This window comes from Orycteropus afer, unplaced genomic scaffold (genome assembly GCF_000298275.1).
Source record: "Orycteropus afer afer isolate SDZICR_OR568_19922 unplaced genomic scaffold, OryAfe1.0 scaffold00015, whole genome shotgun sequence".
Classification (NCBI taxonomy): domain Eukaryota; kingdom Metazoa; phylum Chordata; class Mammalia; order Tubulidentata; family Orycteropodidae; genus Orycteropus; species Orycteropus afer.
Genome location: NW_006921602.1, coordinates 13,590,294 through 13,616,626, shown reverse-complemented (window position 1 = coordinate 13,616,626; position 26,333 = coordinate 13,590,294). Strand labels below are relative to the sequence as shown.

Sequence of the window (26,333 nt, the reverse complement as noted above, 5' to 3'; positions counted from 1 at the left end):
ATGTACCGGCTCCCGTCTGCCGTGACGACGCGGACCGCGACCCTCGGGGGCTGGGCCTGGGCCTACAGGCGGTGTGGAGTCCATCAGCGAGCCAGTCTGCCGCCGCTCGGTCACGGCTGGGTCGGGGGCCTCGGGCTGGGGCTTGGGCTGGCACTCGGGGTGAAGCTGGCGGGCGGGCTGAGGGGCGCGACCCCCGCGCCGTCTCCCCCAACCCCCGACCCCGAGGCGTTGCCTCAGTCCGAGCCGCCGCCGCTGCTGGAGCACTGGTCCCCGCAGACCCCTGTGCCTTCCCTCTCCAAGCGCTTCGCCAGAGCCATCGAGAGCAGCCGCGACCTGCTGCACAGGATCAAGGTGCTGGCTCTAGGGGTATGCGGGGCCGAGGCCCCACGCCCCTTCCCTGACTGGCCATCCCTCAGTGTCACCCTGGAATAGGACCCTCTGTGGTCATCCCCGAGGCCGAGCAGACCCCATCCAGGGCTTCCGAAAATAACTTCCCGTTTCTTGACCGCCACGGTCAGATGTTCCTGGGGATTGCCTGAGTCCGGGCGGAGGTCAACGCCGCTTCAGGGACCGCCCACTCTTCTCCCTAAATCTCCTCCCCTCGCCCCCACCCCCACCCCTCGGCTTAGGTGGCCTGGCGAGAACTGAGCCGAGGTAGGCGGGGCGAGGGCGGGGCCGAAGCCAAGGTGGGCGAGGCCTGGGGAAAGGTGGACACCTGGAAGATCCTAAGTGAAAGTGTTGTTGTTGTTATGTGCCGTGGAGTCAAACCGGACTCATAGCGACCCCTCCTTGGGTTTCCGAGGCAGTATCACTACGGAAGTAGGATTGCCCTACCTTCCTTCGGAGGAGTGGCTGGTGGGTTTGAACCGCCAGCCGTCTGGTTAGCAGGCAAGTGTCTTTGCCACTATGCTACCAGAGCTCCCAAGTGAAAGTGTAGGGGGATGCTATCCACATTGTCTTTGAATTGTCTGCTCTTTTCTGCTTTGCTTATAGGATGAGGTGGGTGCACCAGGCATAGTGGTTGGCGTTTCTGTAGATGGAAAAGAAGTCTGGTCCGAAGGTGGGTTCTGAAAAGTGTTGATTTAGTGGCATATTTTATGCCAGTTGGTTAATGAAATCTGGATGTTTTACTGCTTAAAATGAATCCCATGAAATACTATTTGGTGTACATAAAATCATGCGTATTGTAGAGAAAACATATCTAACAGTATAAAGAATTGGATTTTCTATAGCAGCAAGATATAAAATGTGACTAATGAATAAATTGGAGTCTTAAAGATGGCTGTATCTACCCCTACTTTTCTACTAGGACTGGATTTGTTGGTAGATAACCCTTATGGGTAAATGAGATGTAAATATTTGTGTACTTTCCTTTTTTCATTTAATCAATTTATTGCATCCCTATTTGGTACAAAACACTAGGTTCCTTGTTATTAAAGAGCTTGTAATCTGCTTTATTGCTTAATTCATTAGGTAGAAGTTTCAGCTATTTTTTCTACTAAAATGTTTGAAGCCTTTGGAGAGATGTTTAATTATTTCATGATTAGTAATCAAAATACAGCCTTCATGGTAGAAACAGGCTGGAAATTGCATGATAGAATTCTGCCAGACCAATAACTTATTCAGAAATTTTCTTCAACAACATAATCAATAACTATATATGTGCACCTTGTCAGAAGCATTACATAGAAATTTAGTAAACTACATCTATAGAAAGAGAATGGAGAAGCTCAGTATCATTGGTCAAGACAAAGCCAGGGGCCAGCTGTGGAACAGACCATTAATTGCTTGTGTGCAAGTTCAAGTTGAAGCTGAAGAAAATCAAAGCAAGTCCAGGAGAGCCAAAGTAGGACATTGAATACATCTTGTCTGAACTTAGAAATCATCTCAAGAATAGATATGGCACACTGAACACTAATAACCAAAGACTGGAAGATATCAAGGACATCATAAACAGAATGAAAGGTCATCACAGGGCAGTGAATTGCTTGGTATGGCTCTTCTAGCCATGATCTTTATGACTTTACCAGATTACTGGGTGTAACTATGCAAATGTAAAGTGTTTTTGGCTCACCAAGGGGACTGGATAGCTTGTTGGTAATGTAAATAAGGTACACAGCACTCTTGTGTGGGGTGGGACCATGGGAATAAGTTGTATGGAACCCTAATGTAGGGATTGGTTAGTTTTGTCATTCTGCTCGGCTTAAAATGAAGCTTCCTAGAGGCAGAGGGGGGTTCTTACTGCCATCGAGAGAAGAGAGCTGGAGGTGGATTGAAGCATATCCTTGGACTAGACATCCCTGTGCTGGACCTCCTTGGCACAGAGAAGGCAGAGACTACCTGCTGAGATGACTGGCTAAGAGATGGCAACAGCGGAACCAAGAGGCAGGACACAGAGTGGTAGGCTTTCCAGCCCATGGAGTGAGAAAGCTAAGTGCTTTTGGGCAGAAGGCTTGCTGGAGGAGTAGGGTGCACCTAGGTGCACCTGTCAGCAGAGCTGAAAGAACTTTGTAACACCAGCCCCAGCAGGACAAAGGCCAGGCAGAGAGTCCAAGGGCCAAAGAGTGACATGCCTGAGGGCATGACTAAAGGGAAGCTGTCCTGATTGAAGAATTGTATCCTGAGTGCATTCCTAAACCTGAACTGTAACCTGTTACTTCCCTAACAAACCCCATAATCGTGAGTGTTGTCTGTTAGTTCTGTGTGGCCACTGCAACAAATTATCGAACCCAGCAGAGAAGTAGAAAGTGCGGTGGAAGGGACAGTTGGTGTTAGAGTTGGTAAAAAGGGTTGGAGAGTGGTGGCATGTCTGGCCTCACAGGAGTCAGCTTTTGGGCTGTTGGTGTTGATCCTTTTCTCTCTCCTTTGTGAAGTTAAAGGAGGTTGGAGATGGATGCCGCCCCCATGTTTTTAGCAGTCATTAAAAAGACAGGAAAAGAGGAAAAGACCTAAAATGTATGTCAGAAGATATTCCAAAACTTGCTTTAAGCAAAATAGCTAAAGCAAATGGGAGAAATGATTAAGTAAAAGAGCAGAATAGAAGATTTTAGAGGGAAGTTTGAGAAAATAAGTATTACGATGAATTTACAAAGACCTGGAATTAGGAAACCAAAAGAGAAGAACACAATTGGCATTTCTCAAGCTGAAAGAACTGAATAGAAAATTCAAGCCTGGGAGTTGCAATACCAAAGGACTCTATGGGTAAAACATTGAATGTACCCAAAATAGTGGGTCAGCATTCAGCCATTTTAGGAGGTAGCATATGATCAGGAACAGCTAGTTCTGAAAGAAGAAGGCCAAGTCATAGTATGTACATATTGGTGAAAAACAATGCTCCAGGAATTAATGGAATACCAATTGAGATGCTTCAATTAATGGATGCAATGCTGAAAATGCTTACTCAAGAGATTTGGAAGATGGCTACCTGGCCAACCAAGTGATCCATATTTGAGCACTTTCCAAAGAAAGGTGATTAAACGGAGTGCAGAAATTATCAAACAATATCATTAACATTACCTGTTAACAAAATTTTCCTGAAAATAATTTTTAAAAGATTGCCACAGTACATTGCCAGGGAATGCCAGAAGTTCAAGCTGTATTCAAAAGAAGATGTGGAATGAGGGATATCGTTGCTGATATCAGATGGATCTTGGCAGAATGTAGAAAATATCAGAAAGAGGTTTGCCTGTGTTTTATTGAATACGTGAAGGTGTTAGACTGCTTGAATCATAACAAATTATGGATCACATTGAAAAGAATAGGAATTAACAACCATACATCAGCAGCATTTGCCCAAGGACAAAGCTCAGAAGGCAGGAAGGGACAGAAAAAAAGGACAAATTGAAATGGGAAACACAGGGAGGAAGTGTAGTAGGAAGACTACTGTTATATTGTGGGGATTACAATAAATGTCAAGAAAAAAATGTGTATGAATTGTTGAATGGAAAACTAATTTGCCCTATAAAATTTCAGCCAAACCACAATTTAAAAAAAAAAAAAATACAAGAACATGATATAAGAGATTTTGGCAGACATTTATTTAGGGGGAAAGAAAAAACCCATATGTTAGTAAGGATAAGAAAAGATACAGAGAAGGGAATAAAAGAATTATAAGAGAAGGTTATATGCTACTCCAAGGCAATGCATTTTCTAATTAGAAAAAATGGATGATTTAAAAAAAAAAAGAAACTATCAAAACTGACCTTCAAAGAAATTTAAAAAAACAAAACTCTCAACAGACTAATAGAAAATATGGTAAGTGAAATTAAATGTCTACCATTTAAAAAGTGGCCTGCTGTTGTTGTTGTTATGTGTTGATGAGTCGGACCCGACTCATAGCGACCCCTCCTTGGGTTTCCAAGGCAGTATCATGGAAGTAGGTTGCCCAGCCTTCCTTCTGAGGAGTTGCTAGTGGGTAAAAAATGGGCAGAATCAGATTATTTTACATTTAAATTCTACAAAGCCATAAAAGGAGACATAATTTCAATATTAGCCCATAGTGACAGACGGAAAGATTCACAACCTAAAATCTGGTAAAGAAAAAACGAGGAAATTTATTGACCATTTTCACTTATGAATGCAGATGCAAAAATTCTGAGTAAAATAGCTAGTGTATATATATGTACATATACATATACATATATATATAAAGGAACTCTGCTGGCATAGTGGTTAAAGCATTTGGCCGGTAACCAAAAGTTTGGCAGTTTGAACCCACCACCCACTCTGTGGGATAAAGATGGGGCTTTCTGCTTCTGTAAAGATTTACAGCCTTGGAAACCCTGTGGGACACTTCTATTCTGTCCTGTAGGGTTGCTATGACTCGTAATCTACTGGATGCCAGTGATTTGTTTCTGTTTGTTTGCATATCAGAAGAATAGTACACACATACACAGACAAATGGAAATTCCAGAACACTTCATTGTACTCATGTGGACCCTGTACATGTACCAAGAGGCAGTAGCTTGAACAAAGGGATACTGTGTGGTTGAGAATTGAAAAATGCATGTAGCAGGGTTGTATCCTTTCTCCTAAACACATAATCTGAGAAGCTGGAGTATGTGAAGAACACAGCATCATGATTGGAGGAAGACTTATTAATAACCTCTGGACCAATAAACAACAACATGATAAATGGCAAAGAAATTGAAGTCAAGAATTTCATTCAACTTTAATAATCAATGCCCGGTCAAGAAATCAAACAATGTATTGCATTGGCCAAATCTGCTGCAAAACACCTCTTTAAACTGTTAAAAAGCAAAGATGTCACTTTGATGACTAAGGTGCCCCTGGCTCAAGCCAACATCTTTTCAATTGCCTCATACACATGTGAAAGCTGGAGAATGAAAAAGGAATTGATGCCTTCTCATTGTGGCATTGGCAAAGAATGTTGAATATACCATGGACTGCCAAAAGGAAAAAAAAAAAAAAAATCCTAGAGGAAATATAACCAGAATGTTCCTTAGAAGTGAGCATGGATAGACTTTGACTCCCTTACTTTGGACATACCATCAGGAAAGATCAATCAGGAGAAAAGTATATTATATTTGGTAAAGTGAAGGTCAGTGAAAACAGAGAACTTTATGAGGTGGATTGCCATGGTGGCAATGTTTGGCAAGCTCAAACATACCAATGATCATGAAGATGGCCCAGGACCAGACAAAGTATTGTTCTGTTATACATAAGGTCACCATGAAATGACCATGAGCTGACAGCAACTAACAGCAAGAAATGACATTTCAGAATTATTTAAAGAGAGTAGTATTTTTAGGAGTCATTGACAGGAACAGCAGAGTTTTGAACTTAAGGAAACGTGATTCTTTGCTATAAGTATAGCCTAATATACCTACCTAGTTTTTAATATACCTAGTTTATAGTATTAGGAGCGCTGGTAGCATAGTGCCTAAGGCACTTGACTGCTAACCAGAAGGCTGCTGGTTCAAACCCACCAGCCACTCCTTGGAAGGAAGACAGGGCAATCTACTTCCATAGTGATACTGTCTCGGAAACCCAAGGAGGGGTTGCTGTGAGTCAGGTCCGACTTGACAGCACACAACAACAGTTTATAGTATTAAATATATATATATATATATATATACACACACACACACACACACACACACACACACATATATATATATATATATATATAATATATATAAATGTCGGCTTTTTTGGTATTTTATTTTTATGCAGATATTTTTCAGCTTACTCAACATTTACAGTTTAAAAACAGATCCCAATTCTTTATAACTCTTAGCCTATCAAGAAGATGTAAACCAAATTTTCTAGAAAGAGCCTTAGTAGTGGAGCATAGATACGTAGTTTTTATTCTGGATTGTAGCTAAATTAGATTGGTGATTAACTAGATTGAATTTGTGGAAGATTTATTCACATTCCTTTTAATTGGATTGCTGTTTTAAGGAATTCATTGGAAACTCAAAAAATCAAGAATATATATCTGAATAAGAATAATAACATCTTCTTTAAAGAATGTAAATAAATGTATTTAAAATGTAGAATGACTAAATTGTTTAGATAAGCACAGAAAAATTAGTATCTGAATCAGATGGAATATTACTGCTGGCTATAGGGTACAATTTTTGTTACAAAGTTAAACTGTTAGGCTTAATATTGTCAGTTTTACTATGACACTCCACCCTTACATGTCCCGTTTTAGTTAACTTACAAGAGTGGAATATCTTCCTTAGATAACTACACAGAATGTTTTAAAATAGTATTATTTCAGTTTTTGAAAACTCCTTTCACCATGGGTGTGTTACTAATGACCTTTTGCTTTTTCCTCCGCAAGGTTTAGGTTATGCTGACGTCGAAAACCGTGTTCCTTGTAAGCCAGAGACAGTTATGAGAATTGCCAGCATTAGCAAAAGTCTCACCATGGTTGCTCTTGCCAAGTTGTGGGAAGCAGGAAAACTGGATCTTGATTTTCCAGTACAACATTATGTTCCTGAATTTCCAGAAAAGGAATATGAAGGTGAAAAGGTAGTGAAACTCACAATTCATTTTGCTAATGGCATATTTTAAATAGTTTATGGTAGAATTTATGTTCAACATGTTTCATAGGATATTTTTTGGATATTTTTAACTCTTTAATGAGTTAAATTGTTTTTGTTTTTTAACCTAGATCAAAACCAGGTGGGTATTTTTCTGCAACTCGAGGCTAAAAAACTACGTGACATGTTTTTCCAGCTGTGGTTCAAAATGGAAAAGATTAATGAGGCATTGTACCAAGGCTACTAACTTTTGTTGTACAATTTAATATTGAAATTGAGTTTTCACATTTATACAATTAGGTTTCTGTCACAACAAGATTACTGATTTCCCATTTAAGTGGAATTCGTCACTATGAAAAGGACATGAAAAAGGTGAAAGAAGAGAAAGCTTACAAAGCTTTGAAGATGATGAAAGAGACAATGGAATCGGACCAAGAAAAACAGTTGAAGGAGAAAGGAGGCAAAAGTAATGAAAATAATGACTTTGCTAAAGCAAAAACAGAGCAGGATAATGAAGCCAAAGGCCGGAATTCAAAGCCTGGCAAGAAAAAGAATGATTTTGAGCAAGGAGAATTATATTTGAAAGAAAAGTTTGAAAATTCAATTGAATCCTTAAGATTGTTTAAAAATGATCCTTTGTTCTTTAAACCTGGTGAGTGTTAATCTCTTCTTAGCAAAATCCTCATTATTGGAATATTAATTTTCAGGAAATCCAGAATGATAGATAAAGTTGATTATGACTTCGGTTTTGTTGCCAGTCCTGTGCTTACCTCTTAGTCTGTAGTTCTAACAAAGACTAACATTCAAGCAAGTACTTGTTTAGAGTTAGCTTCATTTCAGACTACCCCAGTCATTTAGCTGATTCTCAGTATTAAGGCATTCATGGAAAAATTACAGGGAAATACTGGAATGATAGTCCTCCAAATAAAACCTAGACCAAAATGAGCGTGATAAAGTATCACTAGTATTTTGGCATTTAGTTAGAATTTAAATTACTCAAGCTATTTTTTTTAACTTTTTGAAGAAATTAGTGTTCATCAGCTTCGTTTAATGTTCCAAACAGCTATCCTATAAAAATAATTATATTATTTTTTTGGTATGGTGCCTACTGACAGCCTTTAGTATCTTTAAATTTATGACAAGTTTATGTATTGTTATTCCATTTTCATTTTTAAAATTTGATTTTTTACCATGAATGGATATCATATAGGTATAGTTAATAAGGGCAAATAAAATATATTCATGAGTTTTACTTTAAAAAGTAAGGTTCCCATCTATTTTTAGTACAGATTATACAATCTAAGTGTCTGGAATCCAAAATGATATAAAGGAATATATTTGAAAACATATATGTGTATATGTGTGTGTGTTTATATGAGAAACACATTTCAAAAATGTGTGTGTGTATATATATATATAGTTTTTGATATATAACTGACTATCCATATATATATATATATATATATATGTTTTTGAAGCAAGGTGTTTAAGTGTACATATATTTTATTAAAATAGGCACCAGTATACCTATTCCTATCTTAAGCAACAGTTAGTAGGTATATTAAGAACAAAATAGTTGCCTCAAGAAATTAAATTTGCTTCTCTTCACCTTCCATTTTTGTTGCCAGTTTGAAAGATTTTGCTTTGTTTTGAAGTAGGACTTGTTTGCTTATTTCATTATTGTAGAAAAGGGTAGATTAACATGAAATTTTAAATATAGTGATCGTCATTTTATTCTTAGGAATGTGGACTAGGTAGGGGCATTGCAAAGTTGACTAAGTTTGTTGCTATATAATCTGTGATATTTTTTCTAAATGCTGAATTAAAATATTCCAGTTTTAAAAGTATGACAGTTTTCTATGGGAAAATATTTTACATATTTTAATCAAGCATTTTCTTTTTTCCACCCCCTTTGTAATGATGTCTCAAGGTAGTCAGTTTTTGTATTCAACTTTTGGCTATACCCTACTGGCAGCCATAGTAGAAAGAGCTTCAGGATATAAATATTTGGACTATATGCAGAAAATATTCCATGACTTGGATATGCTGACAACTGTGCAGGAAGAAAATGAGCCAGTGATTTACAATAGAGCAAGGTAAATGTGTACCTTCTGGTGTGTCTGGATGTATCACATCTTAACACTGTGTATCAATTAAAAGTCTAACTTTCCTGATCTCCATTCCAAAACCAATCTGACACATTTGGGAGAAAATGTGTCTATTTATATACTTATCTGTTTTTCCACTACAAAGTGAGGGAAATAAAATGTGTTTGTAAAATACCCCAAGATCCTTAATGAAAGATAGCAATAATAATTCCAGCACATAAATAATTAAACCAAAATTACACCCATCATGGGCATCTGTAATTTGCTCTTTGATCAACCTTTTTCTTGTATCATTTTAGTTAATGCTTTTGTTTGTTTATTTACCTTTTTTTATTTCCTATTCCTTTAACATTTATTTTGAAATAATTTCAGACTTAAAGAAAAGTTGCAAGAATAATACAAAGAATCTCCCATATATCCTTCACTCACATTTCCCAAATGCTTTCATTTTTTCACATTGCTTTATCTATGTCATTCTTTTTCTAAACCATTTGGAAATAAGTGGTAGACAAGGTATACCCCTCTTACTCCTAAACTTAAATGTGTTTTCTATAAACAAATATGTGTGTGTGTGTGTGTGTGTTTATCAAGTCTATAGACCCTATTCATATTTTGGCAATTGTCCAAATAATATCCTTTATCAAAAAAAGAGACGAAACAATTTTTTTTTTCTGGTCTAGTGCTCAATCCAGGATCACACATTAATATAATGTTATCATGTCTCTTGAATAGCCTTTAATCAGGAGCAGTTCTTCAGTCTTTCTTTGTCTTTTATGATGCTGATATTTTTGAAAAGTATTAGCCATTTATTTTGTAGAATGTCCTTTATTTTAGGTTTGTCTGATGTTTCCTCATTTAGACTCAAGGTAGGCAGTGTTGGCAGGAATGCCACAGAAGTGATGATACATAACAGGAGACATAAGCATGATGTCAGTTTCTCCCATTATTGGTGATGGTAATTTTGATTGCTTTGTCTCCACTATAAAGTTCCTGTCTTTCCCCCTTGTCATGACCAAGTATATTAGGAGAAATACTATAGAAGACTATATAGAATCCTGTTTCTCATCAACCTTTCACCTATTGGTGATGTTTGCCAAATGGTGATTTTCTAATTTCATCATTCGTTCTATAATTATTAGTTGACTTTCTATTATAAGAGAGTGCTTTTCCTTCTCTCCTATGCATGTATGCTTTAATGGTACAGGACCGGGCAGTGTTTCATTCTGTTGTACATACCAGCACTCTGAGTCAAAACCCAGCAGCACCTAACAACACCAACAACATGCATTCATTCATGGCTTCTTTTATTCAATGAGTTATAATCTGTTACTATTTAATACCTTGTTTTTAAAATATCAAGATGTAAAAGAAAACTATTTATAAGGGTAAATGGCTATTAAGTTGTTTAACTATACTTTTCAACAAAGAGATTTATGTTTGATTTTGTGTAAGTTAATTGTGAACATTAAAATGCTCTTCTGATTTGGATTATGTAGACCCCCTGCTACATGCCATTACAATAAGGATAATTAAGATTTACCCTTACTGACAATAAAAATATTGTCTAAGTGCCATCTAACTAAAATAATTGTGCATTTAAAACATCTGGCTTAAAAGGCCTTTTATAGTTTAATAGGCATCTGTTAGTATTTTTACTCAGGCACTTTTAAATTACAGAGATTAAGATTTAAAATATTTAAAACATAGTTCCAGTTTTCTTAGATAACTTTTAAATGGAAAATACCAAATTGGAGTTACTTTATATAACTTTGGTATGGTAAGCAAGCAAAGAAAATTCTAGGCAAATTGCTCAGATTGAAATGTAATTTATGGAGAGGCTTTTGAACACTGACTTTGATAAAGTAACTAGAATTTTTATCCTTAGGTGGAAAACATGCAATGATTTTAGGTAATTCCATAATTTGATTCATTTACTCCTATTAGAGAAAAAAATTGTAACTGGCATTTTAGCTTTTTAGTACTTTAAAATTTAGCTATGCTTTTTGTTATGGAGGGGTTTTCTATGATTTATAGTTTAGACTCCTTGTTTGAACTGGTGTGCTTCAAAAATCACACATGGAAGCATTTGAACAGCTGCCTTTTTAAACTGTCTCATTGCTTTATAAATATTTTAGCTTATTTTGTAGAGAACATTTTGAGATATTTCAGAAACTGAAAAAAAATTAAGTTGAAGAGTGTTAACAAATGCGATAAAGATTCATTTCCTTTTTAAATGTAAGCTGTAGTTTTATTATTAGAGGAAAAAATATTTGAAAACCAAATGCTTAGAAACTTTTCAAAAAGGTTTAATCTGGAAAAAGCAAGAAAAATAGTAACGAAAGGGAGATTATTGGGCCAAATCTTAGGAAGGCAAGAAGATTATAAAATGACCAGTTCAATTATCTCTTGATTATTTGTGGTTATTATTCAGTTTGTTAAGTATTTTTGTTTTCTATTGATATTTTTCCTTTTCTTTTTTCCCCTAGTATTGTGGTTTTCAAAAAGGTTATGGCCAATAAGTGAGTTGGAAAATCAATTTAGTGAGTTGAGTACCAGCATTTCTTTCCTCCTTGTAATACAGAATAGAATAAAAAATAGCAGAATATATTGCATGTTATTGTTGTGAGGTGCTGTCGAGTCAGTTCTGACTCATAGTGACAGAACAAAGCACTTTGTTGTCATAACAACTCTATATACAGCAAAACAAAACACTGCCCGGTCCTGTGCCAGCTCCACTATCCCTGCCATACCTGAGCCCATCATTGTAGCCACTGTGTCAGTCCATCTTGTTGAGGGCCTTCCCATCTTTCGTTGACCTTCCACCTTACCAAACTTGATATCTTTCTCCAGGGAATGGTCTCTTCTTACAATATGACCAAAGTAGGTGAGACGAAGCCTGGCCATTCTTGCTTCCAAGGAGCATTCCGGCTGCACTTTCTCCAGGACAGATTTGTTAGTTCTTTTAGCAGTCCATGGTACTTTCAGCATTCTTTGCCAGCACCACAACTCAAATGCTTCAACTCTTCTTCTGTCTTCCATATTCATTGTCCAGCTCTCACACGCTTATGAGGTGATTGAAAATACCACGGCTTGTGTCAGGCGCACCCTAGTCCTCAAGGACACATCTTTGCTTCTCAGCACTTGAAAAAGGTCTTTTGCAGCCAACTTGCCCAGTGCTATACATTGTCTGATGTCCTGACTGCTGCTTCCATTGGCCTTGATTGTAGAACCAAGCAATACGAAGTCTTTGGCAACTTCAGTCTTTTTCTCTATCGTGATGCTGCTTATTGGTCCAGTTGTGAGGATTTTTGTTTTCTTTATATTGAGGTATAATCCATACTGCAAACTATATTCTTCAGTTTTCATCAGTAAGTGTTTCAAGTCATCTTCACTCTCAGCAAGCAAAGTTGTGTCATCAGCATTTCGCAGGTTGTTATTGAGTCTTCCTACAATCCTGATGCCACATTCTTCTTCATATACACCAGCTCTCAGATTATTTGCTCAGCGTAGAGATTGAATAAGTATGGTGAAAGGATACAGCATTGACATATTCCTTTCCTGATTTTAAACCATGCAGTGTCCACTTGTTCTGTTTGAACAGCAGCCTCCTGGTCTATGTACAGGTCCCATATGAGTACAAATAAGTGTTCTGGAATTCCCATTCTTCTCAATGTTACCCACAATTTGTTATGATCCACACATTGAATGCTTTTGCATAGTCAATAAAACACAAGTAAACATCTTTCTGGTATTCTTTGCTTTCAGCCAAGGTCCATCTGACATCAGAGATGGTAACCCTCATTCCATGTCCTCTTCTGAATCCAGCTTGCATTTCTGAAAGTTCTCTGTCAATATACTCCTGCAACTTTTTTTGAATTATTTTCAGTAAGATTTTACTTGCATGAGATATTCATGATACTGTTCAGTAATTTCCATTTTCTGTGAGATCACCTTTTTTTGGAATGGGTACAAATACGGATCTCTTCCAGTCAGTTGGGCCAGTAGCTATCTTCCAAATCTCCTGGCATAGCGGAGTGAGTGCCTCCAGCACAACATCTGTTTGTTGAAACATCTCAATGGATATTCTGTCAATTCCTGGAGTCTTGTTTTTTGCCACTTCCTTTGTGCAGCTTTGACTTTTTCCTTCAATACCATTGGTTCTTGATCATATGCCACCTCCTGAAATAGATGAACATCAACCAGTTCTCTATGATATAGTGACTCTGTGTATTCCTTCCATCTTCTTTTAATGTTTCCTGTATCATTCAATATTTTTCCCACAGAATCTTTCAGTATTGCAACTCGAGGCTTGAATTTTTCTTCAGTTCTTTCAGCTTAAGAAATGCCAAGCATTGAGTCTTCATCTCCAGTTCCTGAGCTTGAACCAGTGGTCTGCTGTATGCCTGTTGATCTTGGGATTGTGTCATGCTACTTGCAGACCTTGGGTTTGTCACTCTTAGCAACCAGCAGCTGCCTGAGTCATGAGAAGGCTCCCACTCCAATAGGCCTAGAATAAGAGGCAGAGCTGAAGCCCCAGGTTGAGGGGCCTTCACCCAGCTCCTAGAGCCAGCTCTCTGTAATCAGACTTCTAGCCTCCTAAACTGTAAGAGAATAAATTCCTGTTTGTTAAAGCCAAAAAAAGAAAAAGAAATGCCAAGCATGTTCTTCCCTTTTGGTTTTCTAACTCCAGGTCTTTGTACATTTCATTATAATAATAGACTTTGTCTTCTCAAGCTGTTCTTTAAAATCTTCTGTTCAGCTCTTTTATCTTGTCATTTCTTCCATTTGCTTTAGCTACTCTCTGTGCAAGGGCAAGTTTCAGAGGCTCTTCTGACATCCATTTTGGTCTTGTCTTCCTTTCCTGTCTTTTTAATGACCTCTTGCTTTGTTCATGGATGATGTTCTTGATGTCATCCTACAATTCCTTTGGTTTTCGGTCATTGGTGTTCAGTGCATCAAATCACTTCATGGTGCCTAATCCTGTACCATCCTCACTATCATTGCTGCATTCCATTTTCTGATTATTAATGCATGTTTTTAGTTGTTTCTGGTCATTTGAGTTATGTCATATCAGCAAATTAAGGTGTCCTAAAAGCTTTACTCCATCCACATCATTGAGGCCGATTATACTTTAAAAAGGTTATATGGTCAATATGGTTGGGAGCTCTGGTGGTGTAGTGCCTAAGTAATTTGAGTGCTAACCAGAGGCTGGTGGTTCAAACCCACCAGCCACTCCTCAGAAGGAAGATTGGGCAATCTAGGTGTTGCTATGAATCAGAATCCACTTGATGGTAGTGAGCTTGGTTTTTGGTTTGAGTCATATGGTCACACTTCACTACAAGGGAGTCTGGGAAATGCAGTTTCTAGCTGAGCAGTCATGTGCATTGCTGTAATTCTGCTACTAAGGAGGAAGAGAAGAATGGATTTTGTGGGCAACCAGTCATCTCTGCTGCTGTATTATTTTATGACACTTCTGTTTCAGAAGGTGTGTATGCATGTGTGTGTACTCAGTCAAAATGAAAAATGTGTTCCTTACTGTGGGTTGAGATAGCAAAAATTTTGAAAACCATTTCAATGAAATAATATCAAACATCATCATTTTTACTAGTAATTTGTAAAAGGTTTATTGGGAGAGAATTTTGAAGCTAATGAGTGATAAGAGTTTTATGGTTAGTTGTGCTTTCTTTCCCATTCTACTTGTATATTATTATTTGGATTGTTGATAGAGCATACATTTCATAAATTAGCTGAGATGTAGGAACAATGAGGTTCTTACCACCTGTCACAAGTAGAGCCAATCACCACAACAGGTTGAAGTGGAAAAGCAAAAGATTTATTGAGATTTGATACCCAAGGAGACATACTCTTTAGAGAAGCAATTTTCTCTATCTCCTTGGGTATCAATACTCAATAAATCTTTTACTTTTCCACTTCAAACTGTTGTCGTAATTGGCTCTACTTGTGACAGATGGTAAGAACTTCGCTGTTCCTGTATCACAGCTTGTTACTTTAACCTTGCATATTTCTTTTAGTGCATAGTTTGCAAATGGCTTAAAGGTACTTTTGGATGAAATAGCAGATGAAATGATGGAATTTTTTTTTTAACCCAGCTTATTTAAAAGGATTAAATGTGCATTGCAAATTAGTCTATGGCCTGAAAGAGAATTTTTTGCACCCAAAAGGAATTAGGTTAGCAGCAAGCAATGCATTCTAATTATTTAAGTAGCTTGTAGTTCTCAACCACTTCAGACTACTAATGTTTATTATTTTTAGGTCCAGCTTTATATTCTACTAGGAAGCATAAGAAAAATTGAGAAATACTAGAAGTTGTGAGTTGAATATATATTTTCTAAAAAAAATTCTCTAGTAAAGATGGCAATATTCATGAATTTATTTTTATGTAAATCTAGGCATTTGATAATGAATGCCTGCTGTAAGTCAGAACTGAATGGATGGCACACAATGTTGTTGTCATTATGTGCCGTCGAGTTGGACCCGACTCATAGCGACACCTCCTTGGGTTTCCAAGGTGGTATCACTACAGAAGTAGATTGCTCAGCCTTCCTTTTGAGGAGTGGCTGGTGGGTTTGAACCACCAGCCTTCTGGTTAGCAGTCAGGTGCCACAATAGCACCGTCTATATAGAGAGGGAGAAGGGCATTTTTCTCTCATTCGTTGCCAAAATGCAGTGGGTTTCCATTTCTAGAATTAAAGGTTCCTATCAGCTGTGGGTTTGTTGTTTTTCAGTAGTTCCCAGTGGTTCTAATGGGATAGTTGATTGATTTTAGTTAGGTTAAATGAGCTGCTGAAATAAAATAGGCCACTAAATGGAGAGAGAAATATTGTTACTTAGGAAAGTCTTCTATTTGCTTTGTTTTTATTTTACTTGGGACAGTATCTATTTGGGCCTCTAAAATTCAATTTGTAGGGAGTTCAGGGAGTAAAAGGAATCTTTTCAATAATTTGTACAAAAAACCTTAAAGTAAAAGTAAATGCATGTTTCTATTGACTTGTTTTATACTACCATTTTGCAGGAAATAAAATGTTTTTAACATCATTATTTAGTCTACTGACTCCTTGGACATAATCATAAATTAACTCTGTTTATAACATCCTGACCAAAAATTTTTAGAGTTATTTATATCCCAAGGGTAAGTGCTCTTTATCACTTAATGGTGTGTATATTTTTATGTTTTAAGTAGTGCCTACCAGTATCTGTCCTTTGTTTAAGGTATTTCCCCAGAATCCCACCCCAAAATACTACTACTTTTCTTTGGCCAGAATTTTAATGATAAGGTCACACTTAGGTGAAGGGGAGGTAGGTGGTAGGAAAATTAGTTTTAGCTGGGTACATTGTTGTCCTGACTAAAATTGTGGTTTTCTTAAATGGAAGAATGTTGTTGTTGTTGTTGTTGTTGTTATGTGCCGTCGAGTCGGCCCCGACTCATAGTGACCCCTCCTTGGGTTTCCGAGGCAGTATCACTACGGAAGTAGGATTGCCCAACCTTCCTTCCGAGGAGTGGCTGGTGGGTTTGAACCGCCAGCCGTCTGGTTAGCAGGCAAGTGTCTTAGCCACTATGCTACCAGAGCTCCCAAATGGAAGAATAGGAACATTGATTTGGTATAAGCAAGTAGCCATGTCAACCTTGTAAACTAAATAATACTTTAGGCAAACAGTTCACAAAGGAGTGGAGTGAATGTTCATGTCATTGAACATTCATTAAACTTAGTGAAGAGAAAATTCTTAGCCAATGGATTAGCTTATTATGTTGTTGTTGTTGTTTGCCGTCGAGTCGGCCCTGACTCATAGGCCTTGTTATATTTTCTATGCATTTGGCACAATGCTTGCAACCAGCATCTCTAATTTGATAACTGATTTCTAATTTGGATGGGACCAAAACCAAATATAATGAATGTTTGCCACAGTGTTTGCTATATTTTGACAGTATAGATATGGCCTTTAAACATCTATTTATTTTCTAGAGTGTCTTCCAGAGTTAAGTAATATTTTTAATCAAGCTCTTTTTTATGCCTTTAACTGACAGACTCTCTAAAAATAGTAGCTGCATACAAGTGTTTATGCTGAATGTTAAAGTGGGAGTGGTTTTATAATATGTGTTATAAATTCTATGTTTATACAAAGTGATACATACTGTTTCTGAAAGCATTTAAAAAGCATTTTAAAAACATCTGTAGATGTAGATTTATGTGGTTTTATAATAATATTCTTGTGCCAAATCTGAAGGCACTTGAATAGTAGGAAGAGAATATTTATCTCACATCATTCAGTTATAAAGGTGTCCCAGTAATTTATTCAAAATTTGTTCTATGTTCCATTCTCATAAGCAGGAACTCCTTAAGAAATGGAAATAGTCAAGTTTGCCATACAGCTGGCCAAAATTTTCATGAAAAAGAACTAAGAGATTAAAGTCTAGAATTTACCTGTTTAAAGTACAGAATTTTAGATTAAAGTCTATGTGGTGGTTAAGTTTGTGGGTCAACTTGGCTGGGCCTGGTTGAGTAGCTGGGCAGCTGAATGTAGTTACTCCCCATGGTGAGAATGGTAATTAACTTCATGGTGGAATCTACTGGAGCAGCTGAGTAGCTGCTTTGGGTATGTGGTCTGCTTCCCATATATAAGAAACAGTTTTGTGAACGGTCACTAGCTTATGGCAGGCTTGGAGACTACAGGTAGCCGTGTCATTATTCAGAAGCCTGTCATGCTTTGCCGATTTTGGGACTTTTAATGGACTTGAATTAATGGCCTGCTATGTGGTTTGGTAACATCGGGACTGTGCCTTTTTACTTGTCAACCTTGGGCTTGTCAGTTTAAGCAGCCAGCAGCTGCCTGAGTGAAAAAAAGCCTCTAGCTTCAGTGGGCCGGGAGCAGGAGGCAGAGCTGAACCCCAAGGTTGAGGGGCTTTCACCCAGCCCCCAGAGCCTGGCATTTTGAACTCAGACTTAAAGCCTCCAAACTGTAAGAAAATGAACATGTTTGTTTTTATTTTACTTGGGACAGTATCTATTTGGGCCTCTAGTAAGAAAATGAACTTCTGTTTGTTTAAGCCATCCCATTTGTGATATCTTCTGTCAGAGTGTCACTAGGTAACCAAAATAGTCTAGAATTCTCTATATGTCTTTATCTTAAAAGGAGAATGGCTGAAGAGTCCTAATTTCCAGTCTTGATATTAAGTGATTTAAAATGCTGTATTGTTAAAAGAAAGTTACCCAAAACTGAATTATTGTTACCAAACATACTGGTAATTATCTCCTAGTTTATAAGCTTGAAGTTCACTCTAGTAGACGTGTTTCTCAGAAAATGTATTTCCATTATATAACTTCTTTTACATTTAATTCTACTTGATTGGCTGGCATTACAAGTATAATGGAGTTGAAGCAGAAAATAATGAAAGTGTAAATATGGATTGGCCATTGGAATGAAAGGGATTAGGTAAAACACAAAGCAGAGGTTGAATAAATAGGACTTAGCATCTTATTGAATATGAGGGTCAAAGCCAAGGGAGTCATCCAAGAGTGTATAGTGTGGGTTTTAATGGAGAAAAAAATAGAAGAAGGTTTGGAAGAGATTAATTTAGTTTTAGACATGTTGATTTTGAGACATGAAAAATTGCATTTCAAGTCATTAGTTCTCAAAAAAAAAATTAAGATCCTCTGTAGACTTTTTTTTTCTGAAGTGCATCATACCTGTGGTCACCCCTTTCCTCATTGCCACCCCTACTTCACTGAACTGTTAAGGGACATACAAGAATCTTGGAGGAGGAAGGAAGAGTCATCTCTTAAATTATATTTTCCCATACACACTGCCATCAAGTCAATTCAGCTCATAGCTACCCTCGTCGAGATTCCAAGGGTTAAATCTTTATGGAAGTAGATTGCCTCATCTTCTTCCCATAGAGTAGCTGGTGGATTTGAACTGTCAGCCTTCCAGTTAGCAGCTAAATGCCTTATCTACTGGGCCACCAGAGCTCCTTATATTTGCCTATGTTGTTGTTGTTATTTGCCGTCGAGTCGGCCCTGACTCATAGCGACCCCTCCTTGGGTTTCCGAGGCAGTTATCACTATGGAAGTAGGATTGCCCAACCTTCCTTCCGAGGAGTGGCTGGTGGGTTTGAACTGCCAGCCTCCTGGTTAGTACTCAAGTGCCTTAGGCACTATGCTACCAGAGCTCCCATATTTGCCTATAGCACCTCTAAAGTTAGGAATTTTGAAGGGAAGGTACAATTTTGGGAGGGGAAGGAGGGCCCACAGGTAATTCTGATGAACATTTTTCTGATCCTTCAGTTCATTTTCTCTCAAACCAAATTTGAGTATTAATGTGAGTAGTAAATCCAGTTGTAAATTTGGGACAGGGATTGGGTACAGATGCAGATTTGTAGTTATCTCTGGTATTTGTAGTTATTTCTTTGTAGACCTGAAACCACTGGTCATCGGAGGGGCACAGGAATCATAGGGCTGAGAGCTAGAAGAAAGAGCTTGGAGAGAGCACAGTGGCCAGAGAGGAGTGTCAGGGAAACACTAGTTAATGCTACTACAGGAAATAAATAGGCTGAGGACTGCAAAAGGGGAATAAGCAGAAGATCTTTGATAACCCCTAAGAGAGCTATTTAGTAGTGATGGAGGAACAGAAGCCAGATTTTAAGAAGCTGATGAATGAATGGAGAGGGTAGGTGTACAGAAACAGCAGGTGTGGATTATTTCATGTAGTTTGGCAGTAAATGAGGAGAGGGAAAGGACTGGTTGCTGGAAGCTGTAGCAAGGATAAAAGCTTTTTCTCCCAGAGAATAATGGAACTTTGAGCATTTTGTGAACTAAGATGGAGTCAAAGTACTTGGCATGGCACAAAAAGTCATTTGTCTGCTCCTCCAGCACCTCATCTTGCAACTTTTCCCTTCAAATGGTCTGCTTCAGCCAAACAACTACGCTATAGTTCCCAAGATGTGCCAGGCTTGCTCCCCAAGCATTTCAGCACTGTTCGCTCTTCAGTGGTGTTGAGGATTCCTCACACCCAACTTGCTAGTCATCTCACAACCTTGTTTCTCAAATTGTGATCCGGGAACCAGCAGTATATCACCTGGGAGCTTGTTTACCCTGTTGCCATCAAGTTGATTCTGACTCACAATGACTCACAGTGACCTTTCTGTTAGCAGTCTAGCACTTAACCACTGCACCACCAGGGCTCCTGGAAGCTTGTTAGAAATATAGAATTTCACGCCCCATCAGACTTACTGAGGCAGAATCTGCATTTTACCAAAATTCTCTGGTGATTCCTGTGTTCCATTGAAGTTTGAGAAATACTGTCCAACTGACCCCTGAGAGCAGCCATAGTATATAGTGTACTTGTCTGTCCAGTGCCTTGCAAGGTATCTTCATTAAATACTTGTCCAACAAATGGTACTTTTTTATACAACATATGTAATGACCACATACTGTATGGCAAGTACTATTCTAGGTAAGGTAATCATTGAACAAGAAGGGTAAGATTTCTGCCCTTATGAAACTTACATTCTATGGGAAGAAATAGACAAACATATAAACAAGTAATTTAAAGAAGAATTTCAAATATTGATATGAAGAAAATAAAGCAGTGGGATAAAATAGAGAAGGGGACATTGTGTTTAAAATACACAGTTTAGATAAGACATGTTTGAGGCCATGCCAGTTGAGTTGAGGCATGAATGATAAGAAGAGCTAGCTTGCCTTGTTGCGAGTACAGAAATAAACCTGACATAAAAGGCAAGGCAAGGTGGTGGTATAAATGTTGTTGTTGTTGTTATGTGCCGTCGAGTCGGACCCAACTCATAGCGACCCCTCCTTGGGTTTCCAAGGCAGTATCATTACAGAAGCAGATAGCCCCATCTTCCTTCCAAGGAGTGGCTGGTGGGTTTGAACCGCCAGCCTTCTGGTTAGCAGTCAATGCCTTAGGCACTATGCTGCCAGAGCTCCCAGTGGTATAAATAATGAGGTAAAAAGTAGGTTCTAAATCATATTGGACAGTAAGTCTCAATGTCATTAGACCCAGTGCTCCTTACAGTATTTCATAATGCTTCCTTTAATACACTGAAATGAAAGTCATAGATCATATAAACTACACTCATAATTCTAAAAACAGACAATACTCTAACTGAAATATAAAGAAGAAATAAAAGAAATATAATTTATAATGAATAATATATGTTCTCAACATGTTCAAGTTTATTCACTGCAGTGTTACAAGACATAATAAAAGTAGCCAGGTACAGCTTAATACATAAAAGCACTTTAAATGTGACAGGTAACAATACAGATTGATACAGGTGGATTGTATAGGTCTCAACTTAGCTCTTAGTGACATGGTTTTCTAAACTGGTGACCAACTCTGGGTAAAGTTTGGGACAAGTTAAGTTTGGTCTTTTTTCTGTTTTCACAGTAATTACATTAAAAAAATCCATGGTATAGTAAAAATGTGCAAAAGGTACCTTTTTTTATATGTAAAATGGAGAAGATTCTTGCCTCAGCTGGCTATTCATAGATGTGTTTTATTTCCATGAATATCTGTGGAATATTTTTAAAGTCTTGTAGGATGTGGGAGGGTGCTCATTGTGTGAGACTGCTCCATGCATCACAGAACATTTAAGACCTTAGACCCCTATCAATTGAGTGTCATAGAGCCCTCTAATAATTGTGGCAGCTAAAAAATGTATCTCCAAAAATTTCCCTCAGGGATTGGTATTACCTCTATTAAGGACAACTGATTGTTTTGTAGGCCATGATAAGAAGTTGTGGTTATATTCTCGTTGCAGTGGTAGCCATTAGAGGGTTTCAAATAGATGGGAGAAGCAGGAGACATACTCTTTAGCTTGTGTGTGGAGAATAGACTACATGGAGATAAAATACTCTAAGAAGTATAACTGGTGGAGCAAGATTGAACAAAGATGCAGGTAGTGGAATTAGTCTTAGAAGCAACAGGAAATTTTCTTAAATGACTAGAGAGAAAGAGAAAAGAATGGATGATGTAAATATATTTGAGATAATAATGGAAATTCTAGCTCTCTTTCTCAATTCTTTCAATAAAACAAAAAATTTTGTTATCTGATGACAGAGATTGAGGGTGGGGGTAGAGGATCGAGAGTAGAAGAGATTGGGAATAAGTATTTTGAAGAATGTACCAAGGAATAAACAGAAGAATGAAAAGATTTGATAACAGCAATGAAAACCCTTAACAAGAGTATGAAGTGGAGTTAGTGAGTTTTGTTATGTAAATTTCTGCAGCCTTTCTTAGCAGATTAAGCAAGGACAGGGCTATGTAGATTTATTGAGGATTTGTAGATCAGTATAATGTAAAAGGGGAGCCCTAGTAGGATAGTGCCTAAGGCACTTGACTGCTAACCAGAAGGCTGGCGGTTCAAACCCACCAGCCATTCCTCAGAAGGAAGATTGGGCAATCTACTTCTGTAGAGATACTGCCTCAGAAACACAAGAAGGGGTTGTTATGAGTCAGACCGACTCAGCAGCAGTGAGTTTGGTTTTTGGTTGTATGTATTTGTGTGTGTATGTATATAGATGTGTGTGTGTGTGCGTGCATGCACGTACACTTATATGTATAGTCCCTGGGTGGTGTAAATGGTTAATGCACTTGACTGCTAACCATAAAGGAGCTTTGGTGGCTTAGTGACTAAGGCACTTGAGTGCTAACCAGAAGCCTGGCGGTTCAAACCCACCAGCCACTCCTTGGACGGAAGGTTGGGCAATCCTACTTCTGTAGTGATACTGCCTTGGAAACCCAAGGAGGGGTCTCTATGAGTCGAGTCCGACTCCACGGGACATAACAACAACAATAGTGTAAAAGAGTGAAGAACACAAAGGTTCTAATGAGACTACAGTTGAGATGGTTGAAATGGCTGATCACATAATTCAAGCTACAGCAGAAAGCAAGTGGAGTCACTAGCAATTAAAATACTCAAGAAAATAGGGAAGAGGCAAAGGAAATAGATGGAAATCATGAGGGTAGAGAGGGCAGGTTTAGTAGAGGAGCGTCCGAAGGACTGGAACTCCTGGTGATGGGAAGAAATTTCTGAGTGTGAGACCTTAGAAATAAAAGTTTAAAGTGAGGGTGAGGTTCAAGTTTGACAGTGCTTATGCTTAGGTAGAATGAAGATGAAGATGAAGATCATAAGAGGAGAGAGAATCAGCAAACTGAAAATCCAAAAGCATTTTGTGAATCTTGAAAGGATCATCATCGGCCAAATTTCATTTTAAGTACCCTAGAAATGTGCTAAGTGCTTTATGCATATATTCATAACTTTTACAACAACTTTGCCAAGTAGGTATTTTTATAATTTTACAAATTAGGATGCTGAGGCAGAAAAGCAGCATAGAATAGGGATGCCAGACTGCCTGGGTTTGAATCTACCTCTGCAACTTACAAGCTATATAACTTTAGACAAATTATTTCTACTCTTTGTGCTGTTTTCTCATCAGTAAAATGGGGATTATAACAATACCTACCACCTAACATTGTCACAAGAATAAATTAGTGCATATTTGTATAGTTCTTATAAGACTTAAGGAACTCTGGTAGCACAATGCCTAGGGCATCTGACTGCTAACCAGAAGGTTGGTGGTTCAAACCCAGTAGCCACTCCATGGAAGCAAGACTGGGCAATTGTTGTGGTTACCTGGTGCTGCTCTGACGAGAAAATATACCACAAATGGGATGGCCTTATCAAACAGGGGTTTATTCTTACAATTTGGAGGCTTTAAGTCCAAGTTCAAAGTGCCAGGCTCTAGGGGCTGGGTGAAAGCCCCTCAACCTTGGGGTCCAGCTCTGCCTCCTGTTCCCAGCCCACTGGAGCTAGAGGCATTTCTTCACTCAGACAGCTGTTGGCTGCTGAGGCTGAGAAGCCCCAAGGTTGACAAGTAAAATGGCACAGTCCCGATGTTACCAGACCATACGGCAGGCCATTAGCTTAAGTCCATTGTAAGTTCCAAGGTCGGCAGAGCACGGCAGGCTGCTGAGCAACAACATGGCTACATGCAGTGTCGAAGCGTGCCACAGGCTAGAGACCATTCTCAAAGCATCTCCTTATATACAGGAAACAGACCACATTCCCTAAGGCAGCTACTTAGCTGCTCCCAGTAGATTCCACCATGGAGCTGATTACCAGTCTCATCATGGGGAGTACTACATTCAGCTGCCCAGCCACTCAACCAGGCCTAGCCAAGTAGACGTACAAACATAACCATCACAGCAATCTACTTCCATAAAGATTAACCGTCTCAGAAACCCTGTGGGGGTTTCTGTGAGTCAGAATTGACTCGACGGAGTGGGTTTGGTTTGGTTTGGTTTTATAATACTTGGTACATATTAAGAACCATGTAAGTGTTAAATAAGCATAGCTAGTAAGGGTGAAATGAGTTCTGGTGGCTCAGTGGTTAAACTCTCAGCTGCTCACCAGAAGAAGGTTGGCAGTTCAAACCCACCAGCCACTCTGTGGGAGAAAGATGTAGCACTCGGCTTCTGTAAGGATTTCAGCTTTAGAAACCCTATATAGCTAGTAAGGGTGAAATGAGTTCTGGTGGCTCAATGGTTAAACTCTCAGCTGCTCACCAGAAGAAGATTGGCAGTTCAAACCCACCAGCCACTCTGTGGGAGAAAGATGTAGCACTCGGCTTCTGTAAGGATTTCAGCTTTAGAAACCCTATGGGGAAGTTCTACTCTGTCCTGTAGGGTAACTGTGACTTGGAATCAACTTGACAGCACATAACAGTAACAACTAAAGGGTTAGAGCTGGGATTCAAAGTGAGGTCTGCCAACTCTAGCCTTTCCCACTACACCAAGAAAGGACCATGTCACATCATTACACAGGTAAATTACATGGGATTTTTGTCCAGCAGATCTAGTCTCCTTGCAAATACGAACTTTAAGCTTGAAAAACAAAAAACTCACTGCCATCCAGTCGATTCCAACTCATACTGACCCCCTTTGGGTTTCCAAGGTGGTAAATGTACACACTTTTAGTTACAAAAGTTACTTGGGGCACATGATTCAACATTATGCACAAGGACTAGGAATTACTACCCAACTATAGGTGTTTCTAAGTGGTGGAGTGGTTAAGGCATTTGGCTGCTTACCAAAAGGTCGGCAATTTGAACCCACTAGCTGCTCTGTGAGAGAAAGAAGGGCAGTTTGCCTTTACAGAGGCAAACTAAAGATTTACAGCCTTGAAAATCCTATAGGGTAGTTCTACTCTGTCCTATAGGGTCACTATGAGTTGGAATCAACTCGATGGGAGTGGGTTTGGCTTTTTGGTTTATAGGTGTTTCTGCATATTCACAGGGAAAATATGTCCTGTGATATTAACCAGTACATTTTTTCAGGTATTAAAAGTTGAATTGAATGCAGAGAATTATATTCCCTCTATTTTTTCTATTGACATGGCAAGCCATGTCAATAGAAAAAAACAACCCAGTTTTATACTTTAATTCACAAGGTTATTTGATTAGCTTACTCTGTTGTCTGTGCTTTATTAGTATCTGAATCACACTGAAAATTAGTGATTAGTTCTGAAACTGTATGATCACTACATTGAAGTACACTTTGTTTTATATACCCATTTTCTTTTCATATCATGTGTAAAATCAGTGGGAGAATATTAAAGTGTTAATAACTATTCTTATTTCTTTTTAGATTTTATGTTTACAATAAAAAGAAACGACTTGTCAACACACCTTATGTGGATAACTCCTATAAATGGGCTGGTGGTGGATTTCTATCTACAGTGGGTGACCTTCTGAAGTTTGGAAATGCAATGCTGTATGGTTACCAAGTTGGACTGTTTAAGAACTCAAATGAAAATCTTTTACCTGGATATCTCAAACCAGAAACAATGGCTATGATTTGGACACCAGTCCCTAATACAGAGATGTCTTGGGATAAAGAGGGTAAATATGCAATGGCATGGGGTGTTGTGGAAAAGAAGCAAACATACGGTTCTTGTAGGAAGCAGCGACATTATGCCTCTCATACTGGAGGTGCAGTGGGTGCCAGCAGTGTCCTGCTGGTTCTTCCTGAAGAACTGGATAGTGAAGCCACAAATAACAAGGTTCCCCCAAGAGGGATAGTTGTTTCTATCATATGCAACATGCAATCTGTTGGCCTCAATAGCACTGCCTTAAAGATTGCTCTGGAATTTGATAAAGACAGATCAGATTGA

General features: G+C 38.4%; 1 protein-coding gene across 1 annotated transcript; it reads left to right on the top strand.

The window, feature by feature from the left end:
• LACTB (lactamase beta) lies at positions 1–26,333 on the top strand. The gene is made up of 6 exons (XM_007958080.2): positions 1–351; positions 994–1,060; positions 6,812–7,002; positions 7,314–7,665; positions 8,944–9,109; positions 25,808–26,333. Exons 1-6 carry the CDS (start codon positions 1–3, stop codon positions 26,331–26,333), a joined length of 1,653 nt encoding a protein of 550 aa, XP_007956271.1.